The 13,761-nt window shown below is 37.9% G+C and overlaps 1 protein-coding gene across 1 annotated transcript in view; it reads right to left on the reverse strand.

Annotated features, from left to right (window-relative positions):
* LOC150093110 (uncharacterized) overlaps positions 1-13,761 on the reverse strand; it is a 532,180-nt gene that overhangs the window by 101,865 nt on the left and 416,554 nt on the right. Inside the window, exon 17 of the mRNA XM_090414155.1 lies at positions 13,075-13,270. Coding sequence (XP_090270281.1) covers positions 13,075-13,270 — 196 coding nt within the window. The remainder of the gene's footprint in view (positions 1-13,074; positions 13,271-13,761) is intronic.

The raw sequence follows: 13,761 nt of genomic DNA on the forward strand, positions 1-13,761 counted from the left end.
GGTCTTTGGTGGAGCAGATAAGGGATGGCAATTTTCTGTAAGGCCTGTAACAGGAGGCGAGGTCATGTTTTTTTAAAATTCTGGTAATTTTTTCCGAGGTGCCTCGGATGTAGGGAATGGTGATGGATTTAGAGTAATCTTTGTTGTGGAGGTGGGGCTGTGGTTTGTAGGTTTTAATATTTTTTGGATTTTTTTTTTTTGGGTGGTAGCCATTGGCTGAGAAAGTGTTGAGAATGTGATTTAGTTCAGTGTTTAGGGCCATGTCATTAGAACAGATTAGTTTAGCCCTGTTGTATAGTGTTTTCACCACTCCATATTGTTGTGAGGGGGGGGGGGGGATTGTTGGTGAATGTATCTGCCTGTATGGGTGGGTTTTCTATAAACTGAGAAAACCAAGGTTCCATCAGGCTGGCAGATGACTGGTGTGTCTAGGAAAGGGAGGCTGTTGTTTTCCTCTTTTTCCAGGGTGAACTTGATTCTGGAACTGTTGTTTAAGTGTATTAAGAAGGAGAGGAGTGTTTCAGAGCCATGTGGCCAGATAGCGAACACATCATCAATGAAGTGAAGCCATATGGTTGGTTTTTGTGGGGAAGAGGCTAAGGCTTTTTCTTCAAAGGTCTCCATAAAGAAATTGGCCAAGGGTGGGGAGAGTGGTGAACCCATGGCTGTCCCCTCTATTTGTTTGTAGAATTTTCCCTGCCTAAACGAAATAGCCTCAGTTCATTGTGAACTGAAATAGGGCTGAGATATCGGGAGAAAATTTAGCCTGGATTAGCTCTAAAGTTTCCTTGAGTGGGACGTTTGTGAATAAGGAGGAGATGTCAAAGCTGACCATTATGTCAGTATGTTGGAGTGTAAGGTTTTCTATGCTGGCTTTGAAGTGGGCTGAGTTTTTTTATGTGTGATGGTGTGTTGCCAGTATAGTGTGTGAGCTCTCTGGCCAAATGTTTAGCTAATTTGTATGTGGGGAAATCAATGCCATCCACTATGGGATGTAATGGCACATTTTTTTTTATGTATTTATGGGAGTCCGAACTACTGGGGGGGTATAGAGTTAAACGGCTTTAATCTGTTGGTAACTTCTACAGGCCAAGAAGTGACCTTCTTAAGGATTCTGTGAAGTTTTCTAATTTGTGAGTTGGTGGGATTGTATTTGATAGGGAGGTAAGTAGCCCGATCTAATAGAAGAGCATTAAGCTTACCTTTGTAGTCCTTTTGGTTAAGTACTACAGTTGCATTTCCCTTATCCGCTTTGGTGATAACTAATTCTTTATTATTCCTCATTTCCTGTAGAGCTTTAAATTCCTTGTTGGATATGTTGGTTTTTGGTGGCCTTGCTTTGGAGAGGACACAAGCTACATCTAGTCTTACACTGTTGGCGATTTGATGTGGAAGGTGGCGGATTCCGCGTTCAATCTGGATCATAATATCCTCGCTAGGTATTTTTCTGGGAGCAATGGCAAAGTTATGGCCACGTGAAAGCGTGTAGAGTGCTTCAGGGTGACTGAAGAAAGGTTGATTACGGTGTTGATAGCAAGTTTTGGATTGACGGTAGAATTCCTTTTTAAATAACTCTGGATTAGGTGTGTGACACCTTTTGGCAACTCGTATATGAAAATATGACTTCTGCATTACTTCAACCTTAGTATCACCTCTGGATCTGGCTCCCATTGAAAAGACCTCAATAAAGGTCGAAACCGGTCTAAGTAGTGACCCTTCCCATAATGCATAGCATTATATGTGGAATGTATGCATTCCCGAATGAGGCTGGAGTATGGATTGAAAGTGATAGTGGTGGGAGAATGTGTAGAAAGTGTATGCAAAGTGAGGAGTCGAAGTATGTGTCAGGTTGTGAGACAGTTATGGTTGAAGAAAGCCAGAATGCGAGTGAAAATAGTGGATTGATAGGGAATTGCGGTGTACAAGATGGCAATGTGAGCGGTGATCTAAGAAAGAGCGAGAGCAATTATACAGAAAGAGAAAATGGTTTGAATGATAAAAAAAATGAGGAATTATTTGTAGGAAGTGAGATCGCTAGGCTGCACGCAGTGATACAAGATGCGCAGCGGCAATTAGAGCACCTGCAAAACTCTTTCCAGAGTGATTCGGCTAACGTAAATAAACAGCGTGGGCGAGTTTCCGAAATGAAGGAGAGAGTGTTGTATGGTGACTCGTTATTAAGAGGAGTAATAGATGGGAGTGTAACTAAATCGTACTTACCGGGTGCGAAATTTAAGGATGTAAGTGAGAGCATTAGAGTGCAAAATCAGAGGGTGAAAGAAATAACAATTGTGGCTGGTACGAATGAATTGAAAGGTGATAAATTTTTTATGAGAGAGGACTTGAAAGTATTGTTAAAGGTAGCGAAAGAAAAGAGTGACAGAGTTAGAATGGTGAGTCTGTTACCGCGGTATGACAGAGAGGAGTTTAGAAGGAGGGCCATAATCGCAAATGATATTATGCGGACGGTGTGGTGTGGAATGAGTTTGATGGGCGAAAGGACTTATACAAGATGGATGGCCTGCATTTGAATGGACTTGGTGTGCGGAGACTGGAAAAAGTGTTGCTGAATGAAGTGAAAATGGATGTGCAGAACCAGGGAAACTAGAACTACCAAGGAGGGGAGGGGGAGTGGATGTCCAGACATCAGTGGGACGGTTGAGTGTGAAAATGTGTATAATGTACCTGAGCCAGCAATAAGGACAAAAAATGGGAATGGGATATTTAGAATAACGCATCAAGATAGGGGTGGGACAAAGGGAACACTGCAATTCATGTATACTAATGCCAGGAGTATTAGGAACAGGAAGGAAGAATTTTTGGCCTTGATTGGCTCTTCCTGGCCACAGGTTATTGGCATTAGTGAAACATGGCTGACGGAAGATGATATAGTTAGTGGGATAGAATGTGTAGGTTATAGTATGTTTAGGAGGGACAGAGAGAATAAAATTGGGGGAGGGGTGTTATTGATGATAGCTGATGAACTGCAGCCAAGGAGAATTGAAGTTGTATTGCAGGATAGTGAAAGGAGCTCATTTGAGGCTATTTGGTGTGAGATTGATACTGGCAGAATAAAATATACAGTTGGGTGCTGCTACAGACCAGGTGATGGAATAGATGGTGGAGATGGTATGCATAAACAAATTGATGAAATGAGTGGAAGGAGGGTAATTATTATGGGGGATTTCAACTATGGTAACATTGATTGGAAGGAGGAGAGGACACATGTGAGGAAGGAAATGGATTTTATTCAATTATTAAGGGATAACTATCTGAAACAGCATGTAATTGAAAATACTAGGGGTGTGAGAGTGCTTGACCTGGTAATAGTATCTGAGAATTTGACTGTAATGAATATGACCATGTTGCCACCTATTGGTGAAAGTGATCATAAGGTCTTGACCTGGGAGGTGGCTAAAGGTGTGAAATTTGTGATTAAGACAGGGTATATGTGGAATTACCGTGCTGGCAAGTATGACAAGCTTAGGAGATTGCTTGGATCGGTGCCATGGCATGTACAACTGCAAGGGCTGGACGTCGATAGAGCATGGGAAGTGATCAAAGAGCATTTACAGGAGGTTATGGCTGATTGTATACCTAAGGTCCGAATAGTGAAACAAGGAGGGGTTAAATGGATGAATAACACCATTAAGCTTGAGCTGCAAAAAAAGAAACAACTATGGAGGGAATTTAAAGAAAGGGGTGACCTGCAGGCACACGAACGGTATAAAGCACAGGCCAGAAGGGTAATGAGTGTGGTAAAAACAGCAAAAGCCGATTATGAAAGGAAACTAGCTATGCAAGCAAAAGAGAATTCCAAACAGTTCTTTCAATATGCTGCAAGCAAGAAAAAAACTGTACATGGCAAAATGATTTTAAGGAATGACGATGGTAAAGAGTTCACTGAACCAGTCGATATAGTGGAGTTACTGAGCGCGCACTTTGCAAAAGTATATCATCCAGGTGGTGACGTTGAAAAAATGAACGAACCATTAGTTTATATGGGAATTGTGATGAATGAAGTGGAGGTGAAAAGTCTATTACAGAACCTTAATGTGAATACATCTGTGGGATTGGATGGTATACCGGCACAGGTCTTGCATGAAGCGGCTAATGAATTATCAGTGCCCTTGACCATGTTGTTTAATCTGAGTCTCAGGTCTGGCTTAGTCCCGAAGGCGTGGAAAGAGGGGAAAATAGTTTCACTGCATAAAGGAGGATCCAAGACTATGGTTGCAAATTACTGACCGATCAGCATATCAGGAGTCGTTGTCAAGGTCTTGGAGAAAGTAGTCAAGGGAAAAATACAGGAATGGATTGATGAAAATGAGATACTGTACAGAGGACAGCATGGCTTTGTGAAGGGTAGATCATGCCTCAGTAACTTGCTCAAGTTTTATAACAAGGTGACGGCTGAACTGGATAAGGGAAATGGGTTTACAGTGATACTGCTGGACCTGGCAAAGGCGTTTGACAGGATACCACATGGAATTCTAATCCGTAAACTACAACATATAGGAATGGATATAGGGTTGGTGAGATGGATAGCTGGGTGGTTGATGGAGAGATATCAAAGAGTAGTTTATTCAGGAGTAGAGTCCAAAAAACGGCCTGTGACTAGTGGTGTGCCACAGGGTTCTGTTCTTGGACCACTGCTGTTTAATCTGTTCATTAACGAAATAGGGAAGGGTCTAAGTGGGACAGTTCATTTGTTCGCTGATGATGCAAAGTTGGGTAGGGCGATAGTGAATGCAGAAGATGTCAAAGTCTTGCAAGATGACTTAGATAGATTGGAGTTCTGGACTAAGGAGAATGGATGTCAATTTAAGGTGACAAAATGTAAGGTTATGCATTTCGGAGTGAAAAGATTAGCAGCAGTATACCACACTGGTGGAACTGTACTCCAAGAGATTGATGAGGCCAGGGACTTGGGAGTGTTGGTGGATAGGGAGATGAAGTTTAGGGGGCACATTGCGAAAGTAGCTAAATCAGCTCATCAACTCACTTGGTTGTTGAAAAATACCTTGACGAGCAGAGAAAAACAAGTTATTGTACCTCTGTACCGAGCCCTGATAAGACCTCATCTCGACTACTGTGCCCAGTGACTAAGATGATAGCAGGTCTATGGAATGAACCATATGAGAACAGGTTGAAGATTTGTGGGTTGCAGAAACTAGTTGATAGGCGGAAAAGGGGAGACATGATTGAGACATTCAAATTGCTAAAAGGATTCTATAGGATTAATTCAGATGATATTTTTGAGATCAGGACTGGTGGTGGGAGAACTAGGGGACACCCATGGAAGCTGGGCAAGAGCGTGGTTAGCAGGGGTGTTAGAGCTGGGTTCTTTACTTTTAGAGTGGTAAATGAGTGGAATAAGCTGCCAGAGTCTGTTGTGGGTGCTATGACAGTGAGCGAGTTCAAGGCAAGGTATGATAGATACTGTGAGAATGTTGAACAGCTGCGTGAACATGATGTTTAGTGCCTCCCTCGATGAGTCTAAGGACTCCTGGAGTAGCCCGTGGTAATAATAATAATAATAATACACCCATAAGGATATGTGCTTTGCATTATGGGATACTAAGGGAAGAGATGTGAATTCTTTAGCTTCTATATATGAGTTGCCCCAGTCCTGAAAATACTTCAGGCGCAAACTTTGTTTGCTTACACTTGGATAAAGGATTAAACCAAGTAATTATATACTTGGTATCTTTAATTTATAGTATAGCCAAGTAAAAACACTTCTAACAACTTTCTCTAATCTAGAGTAATTTAATAATAAGGTATCACCTTTTGGCAACTTGTATATGAAAATTTGACTTCTACATTACTTCACCATTAGTATCACCTCTGGGTCTGGCTCCCACTGAAGATACCTCAAAAAAGGTCAAAACTGGTCTGGGTAGTGACCCTTCTCATAATGCACTGCAGTATACATGCCCTCAAGGAGATGCGCTTTGCATTATGGGATACTAGGGCAAGTGATGTGAAGTCTTAGCTTCCTTATACGAGTTACCCCAATCCTGAGAATACTTCAGGCACAAACTTTATTTGCTTACACTTGGATAAAGGATTAAACCACGTATATAATTTCTTGGTATCTTTAATTTACAAAATAGAATGGGAAGAATGAATTGATTTGAAAAAGTAAGAGCTGCATGATGTTATACATAAAACAACGTAATGGTATATTGCAATATTAATTAACCATTAGTTATTTAGAAAAAAAAAAAATAGTGATGTGTGATTAGAATAAGGGTTTCCCATATCTCAGATTGAGAGAGGCAGTCATTCTGATTGCTACATTAAACAACAATTGACTCACCATCCATCCATCATAAAACTTTATTTTTATTTAGAGATTTTCCCCCTATCATCTATATATTATTATGCTGATATGTATAAAAAATTATTTTATTTCGTAAATTAATTTATATTTTTGTATATATTTTATTTTGTTTATTTATTTCTTTTTCCACCACAGCAGGCTAGGGTAAATGATTAACAAAGCATTTAGATGTCTTACTTGTGGTGTCATATCCTGTGCATATGTTTTCCTGATGATGACCTCGATACAGAGGTCGAAACGGTGAGTGTTATTTTCTTAATTATAAGTAAAATAATTACCCCAACATGTGTGTTTTTGTCTCCATAAATTCTTCGCTATGAATGCCAACTGCTGAGTGAGCTTAAAAGAAAGAATATATATGGCTGAGTTCTGTTGCTGAACAAAGCCCTCATTGGAACAATCTTTGTCACAATGAGGGCTTTACCGATTAGTTTTCATTATACCATATTGGTGAGTGTGGGGGGGGGGATGTGAAAATTTGTGAATGTATGTCTGTGTGAATGGGTTTCCTGTATATAGTGAAAGAAAAGAGGTAATGCTTAGGAAGCTGTATTATTACTAAGGTGTCTAGGAAAGCTAGACAATCATTACCGTTCCATTTCCATCATAAATTGGATTCTTGGATGTTGACTATTAAGTTGATAGAGGAAAGAGTCTAATGTGTTTGGTCCATGAAGCCAAAGAGAGACCACATCATCTACATTTCTAGCTAGATAGAAGATTTGAGAGAGGCGGAGTCAAGAGTATATTTTTCAAAATCTTCCATGAAAAATTGGTGGGGGAAGATGGAGGGGGGAAACCATCTGTTTGTAAATTTTGTTCTTTCAAGCCAGAATAGATGGCAGAGGAAAAGAGATCTGCAATCTTAGGAGGAAAAATATTTTTAAAGGTTTAAGGTGTCATTCAAAGGAATGTTGATAAACAGTGAAATGATATCAAAACTGACCAAGATATCAGTATTATTTACAATCAGATTTTCAACAGAAGTTTTTTTCATGTCCATAACGTGAGGAACCTTTATCTGGTCTTTTTCAACTAAAGGCGAGTTAGCCAGTCTCATATGGAGGCAGAGGGTTTTTTATCCTGGAAACTCGGATTTTTCATCCCTCTGGAACAGACAAACAAGCCAGTAGAACACATAATTTAGAGACAAAAATACTTAGAGGCATAGGGGTAACCGCCTTATCCTCGTATTGCGGTTAGGAAATTCAAGGATACTTGGAAGGCCGTGGGCGCTTAAGTGCTTGTTAGAGCCATTGATGGATGGATGGATGGAAGGCCATGGACTACAACTGCAACGGGTAACTAATATTTCTGATGATTTGCTTGCAAAAACAAAAGTGTAACTTCAAATTAGCTGTGATCTGACCTTGCATCAGCTACAGGAACATTGGTATCTGCTTCCATTGTGCATAGATAGCTTCACAAAGGTGGAGCATATGCTAGGTGTCTGGTAGTCTACATGTCACTATCCCCATGCCACAGAAGAGAGAGAGAGAGAGAGTTTGAAATGGACCAGGCTTCACATCAAATGGATCCAAGACCAATAGGGGTTGGGTCCTGTTTATAGACAAGCCCTGATTTACTCTATAAAGTGATGCCAGGAGTTCTCCAATCTAAAAATAAAAAAAATAAATAAATAAAAAAGCGAAATGTTATCATCCCTCTGATATCTGTGAAACAAACACTTATGGTGGTAGTGGGGCATTATGTTCATTGGATGTATGCACCAACTTGTATGTGCTTCTTCGCAAAACCACGAATGCTGCAACTTATACAGATGAGATCCCTATGTTTGTCTATATGCAGGTGAGATAAGGAAGTCATTTATCCTATAAGATGATAATGCTCATCCACATTGAGAAAAGCTTGGACTGATATGTTCAAGAAGAGAATATCGTGCTAATGAACCAGCCAGCCAGGTCTTCTGATCATAATCCTACTGAGCATGTCTGGGATACTCTAGGCAGATGTGGCTGTTCTCAATCCTCCTCCCCCAAACCTTCAGGATTATAGGAATGATATGTATATATATATATATGTATATATATATATATATATATATATATATATATATATATTACCAAATGAGCTCCTGGACATCATTATAAACAGTATGAAACATCGTCTTGAGTGCAGTATTACTGTGAGGGATGACTACATTCCTTATTGAGCCACTTTGACAATAACCTCTTGTTCTTGACTATTATGTTTATGTACCCATTTGTTAGTGAATTAAACTATTTATTTACAATTTTGTGGATGTTTCTTTCACATCTCATGTCATACTGCTTTTCACTGAATTGCATAAAAATTAATCATACAGTTTTTATGTTATTGTGATTTTTCTCTTTGTTCTTTAATTTATGGAAACCAGTGTATTATTATGTTTCTTTTGTACCCTCTTGGCTGACAAATATTTTTGATAGAACTTTTGGGAGGCAATGTCACACCTATTGTTGTTATCTATTTCTATAGCTAGGTTGTGGATGCAGTGTTCAATGTTAAACATTGGTTCTAATATTGATCCTTGTTTTGGTGTTATAGCAAAATTGTGGCTGAGACTTAGAGCCCTGAAAGCAGTCTATTAATTGATGACAAGTTAACTCTGTAACTGCTCTCAAAAACAGGCCTAATCTGAATAAATATGAATGTAAAACTTCCCAATATATGGGAAACATTAATCTTCCAAGATCCCAGTTTACAACCAAGACCTCCAGAGGACCTCATCCTAACTAGGTGGGACCACCCTCTGTTCCCCACCTAGTTAGGACTCTAGTTTTTTGCTCATAATTTTATGTTGCCTTTGTGTGTTACAAGTTTTATACTATATTCTCAATGAAGATGTCTCTGTGACTATCCTTTCCAAGTAGTTTCATAGCAAGCAAATATGAAAACTGTCGTTATCATCATCTTCATCATCCCATTCCTTATGCATACATACCCTCATGAGATGTAAAAGATCCTGTGTTAGCACTACACCACATTTGCATCACTACTAGCTACCTATTAACAATTTTCTTCCATATTAGTCTGTTATTTGTCATGAATGCATCAATCCACTTATATCTTCTTTCTATATTCCCATAATTTCTTGATAATGTATCTTAAAAGTAAAAAATCTGATCCTGACAAAATCTCTAATTGGCTTGAACCAAACTTGTTTTTGTCCAAGTTTCTATTTTGCAATTTTTATTAGACTTTTTTTTTTTCACAAATCCTACCTATACAAAATAGGAAAAATCCTAATTCTAACATTCAGTTTTTATATATATATATATATATATATATATGATGAATTATTGACTCGGTTGAAATACATAATGTGAAAAGAGTTGAATGACTTAAACCGAGAGTTAGGTAAAAGGGGTGGGGGGTAATAGTAAAACACGACTAGTTTCGGCTTATAACAGCCTTCATCAGGTGACATTATAAAAGAAAAAACACTAAACACTGAAATTTAAAAAAACTATGAACAACATAGAGAGTCTCTATACATAACTGAGCGCAGTTAGTAGTTGGAAGGGGATCAATTGTTTGATGCTGTTGGCACACTCTCCCTCGATGAGTCTTTGGATTCCCTGGAGGTGTCAAATAACAATAATAATTAGTATGAAAACGTTGTAGTTGTATTTAAAGCTGTTCTTTCGTTTGTTGCATTGTTAAGCGAGCACGTGCTTGCAGCATCACGTGAATGCCAATACATGATCACAGCTGAATGACTATCTGGGAGGTTGTAGCTCAAGTTATTATTTAGATGTTCAGGGTTGAGAATGATTTCCCTAGATTCTATGATTTTTCTCTCCAATTCATCATGGCAATGAAAGATGTTAATAGATCTGTCCCAGCGGACTGTATGACTTGGAGTTTCATCATTAGGATTAGCCAAGAAAAGGATATGGCTTGTTAAGGCACTGGCTCGCTGTCTCTTGTAAGCAATGTCCCTCATGTGTACCTCCATGCGTAATTCAATAGATTTGTCTGTCTGGCCAAAATAAGAAATATCACAATCACACCAAATTTTGTACATGACAGGAAATTTAAGATGATGATGACATGGTTTTGGGTGGCTTATTAAGGAACGGATTTTTGGAAGTGGAGTGAACAAAGTTCTGATATTGTATTTTTTTAGAACCTTGGCTAATTTTTGTGAAACTGAACTTATATAAGGAATAGATATATTGCCTTTAAATGTATTTATTTCTTCTGTGTGATGACTAGGAGGATTAAGAAGGAATTTTTCAATAATTCTTTTAGAATATCCATTAAGTACAAAAGTAGTTTTGAGATAGTTGATTTCTTTTTGGAGTTCATTTGGGTCATCATGAAGAGAGCGAGCTCTATGTCCCAAGGTAGAAATTATTCCAAGTTTTTGGGGAGGGAAGTGATGGGATTGACTATGAGGATATCTGTTAGTATGTGTAGGCTTTCTATACATCGAAATTTTAAGTTTCCAGAAGATGGGTCAGTTTCACATCCAGGAAAGGCAGGGAACCATCAGTTTCAAGCTCTGCTGTGAACTTTATACTTGGATGTCGACTACTGAGATGTTCCAGGGAATCATGTCCATGGCTCCAAATGAGGAAAACGTCATCCACATAATGTTTCCAAACTTTAGGTGTTAAAGCAAATGAAGAGATAGCCTTGGCTTCAAAATCCTCCAAGTAAATATTTGCCAGAACAGGGGATAAAGGATTACCCATCGCAAGACCATGAATCTGCTTGTAAATAGTATCTTGGAATCTAAAGTAACCGTACTCAATGCAATGGGTCAGTAAGGCCAACATTTTTTCGAGGCAAAATACCTCAAATGTTTTTCAGGCAAGTCCTCATCCTTTATCAATAACACAGTGGACTTTGTTTCATACATTAAGGATGTGACAGTTAATGAAGATGAAATCATGGCTAGCTTCGACATAATTTCCTTGTTCACTAATATCTCAATAGACGAAGTCATAACATTACTCAAGGACAAGTTATCCAAAAAAATGTTGGCCTTACTTATCCATTGCATCAAGTCCGGTTAGGCAATGTCTCTATGCTTGCAAGGATATGCTGTAAATCGAACGTTTTTATCTCTTATCATAAAGAAACGAAGAGGACCTTCTGCGTTTTCTTTCTCCTCCTCTTTGGATGTTGACTTAATTTTTCGGCTAATTCTTTTAAGTCTTCATTGGAAAGCAGTTTATGTGACAGAATGTCACAGCTGAAGATGTGACAGAAGTCTGTCACATCTTCAGCTGTAATATAGTCCAATCCCACCTCTCGCACAAGCTTGGTTACATCTTCAATAATATTCTCCTCTTGCTCTAATTTCTCGAAGTTGTGCATAAATGCTGGAAGAAGTTAACGCCATGCTCCTTTTAAACACTTTGCTGACACTTCGTTTGAAGCAGCCTTGATGTTGTTAATGCCTTTCAAAATATCGAATGACTGCCAATAGTCTTTAATAGTTTTTTCTGAACTGTCCAAGACTCTTACCATTTCCATAAATGTTATATGGAGGTAATAGGCTCTGAAGATTGATATAATCCCCTGATCCATCAGATGCAAAAGCGATGTTGAGTTTGGAGGCATGTAAACAACCTTGATATCCAATGGTGTTCTTACTTCAGCAAGGTTTTGAGAATGTCCACAGACATTATCCAAGAGAAGCAATGCCTTGGCTGGCAAATCATTTTCTTTACAGAAGCGAAGCACGGTATGACAAAAATAATTTGTGTACCAATTTATAAAAACATCTTGTGTAACTCAAGCTTTCTTGTTCCATTTCCAATAGACTGGCAGCATGGCTTTTAGATCCTTGAAGGCACGCAGTGTCTGTGAATGGTACACCAACATAGGTTTAAGCTTCAAAGTTCTGGAAACATTTGCACCCAACAAAAGCGTACGTCTATCTTTTGCAGCTTTAAAACCTGGAGCGGAACGTTCTTCACAGGAAATGAAGGTGCGTGATGGCAATTTTTTCCAGTAGAGCCCAGTCTCATCAACATTAAAAATGAGATGAGGAGGATAACTTCCTTGTTCTACACAGTCTTGAAATTCTTTAGGAAAAGCAGCCACTACTGCAACATCTGCACTTGCCGCCTCACTACATAATTTGACACTATGGCACCTTCGAGACTTAAATCTCATGAACCAAGGTAAAAATGTTTCTTCACCTCTGTCTTTTTAAGATCCTCAAAAATTGTTTTTGCTTTCTCAGTTATAACAGTGCGTCAAAGAAATGTTTTTCTGATTCAAGTCATCCAACCATAATGATAATCATTTTTCCATTTTTTCATGAAGTTTACCCCTGCTATAACTTATATGTTTTGCATTTAGTACTGCCATAGATTGTTGCACAGACTGTTATATTCTATCTGCAGGTTTGATTGTTTTTTTTCAAACCTTTTTTTTTTTCTTGAATAATATTTGTATACATGAGTCTACAGTTCACCTCTGAAAGCTGTTTGAATGATTATTTCCAAAACATACATAACTTTCTTTTCAATATGATATTAACTTTTATCTGCTTAAAACTAAATGGTGATCACTTTCCATTTCATCATATATTTTTTAGATAAGTTTTCATCAGATATTTTTTCAAGAATACATGTAAGTTGTATTTTAGAAATGCATATTTTTAAGGAAAGAGTTCTACTCAATCAATTATTAAAATCCCACAGAACAAGAAAAGTAATATGAATATATGCTTCCACTGATATAAAAACTGATTTACATACCAATTACACTCTCCTCTAAAATATCTTCTTGAATTGCAGAAGCTATCAATTCATCAAACTCTTTAAACTGATAATTAACAGTTTTTCTTGTTCGCTTGGAACGTTTGGAATAAATTCTACCATCATCTGATGATGCTTCTTCTTCTTCTTCTTCCTCTTCCTCTTCAAATAGTTCTTCTACCTTTTCTTTTTTTTCCTAATTGAGTAAGTAAATAATAATTAAATAAGAAACATTTTCAAAAAAAACTCCTAGGTAAAAAAACATATTAAAAATAGGCCAGAAAAACTGTCTTATCTATTATATGAAAACATAAGGAGTATCATTCAAAACATCACATGGCTGAGAAGAGAATAAAAAGCCATAGCATATGGCAACATCCTTTGACTAACTACTCAACAAATTACATTTTATATATGAATGCTAAAATGTACATCACTTGTCAGATATGAATTCAGAATCTGAACAATCATGCACTTAGTGTGGGTAGATAAACAGTTAAGTCAAAGAATAAAATCATTTGTACGCCTGTGGAGGGGAAATAGAGCTGGTAGTAATGACAATTTTTATTTCATTTCATTTTTTGTGTTATGAAATTTTCATCACTCAATCATTCTAAGAAGTAATTATAGTAATAATAAGCCACATACAGTGAGACCTAATTTAACTTCTTTTTTTTTTTTATGAGA

Source organism: Typopeltis vanoorti, chromosome 24, assembly GCF_054136105.1.
Source record: "Typopeltis vanoorti isolate ZY-2024b chromosome 24, IOZ_Tvanoo_1.0, whole genome shotgun sequence".
Lineage (NCBI taxonomy): Eukaryota > Metazoa > Arthropoda > Arachnida > Uropygi > Thelyphonidae > Typopeltis > Typopeltis vanoorti.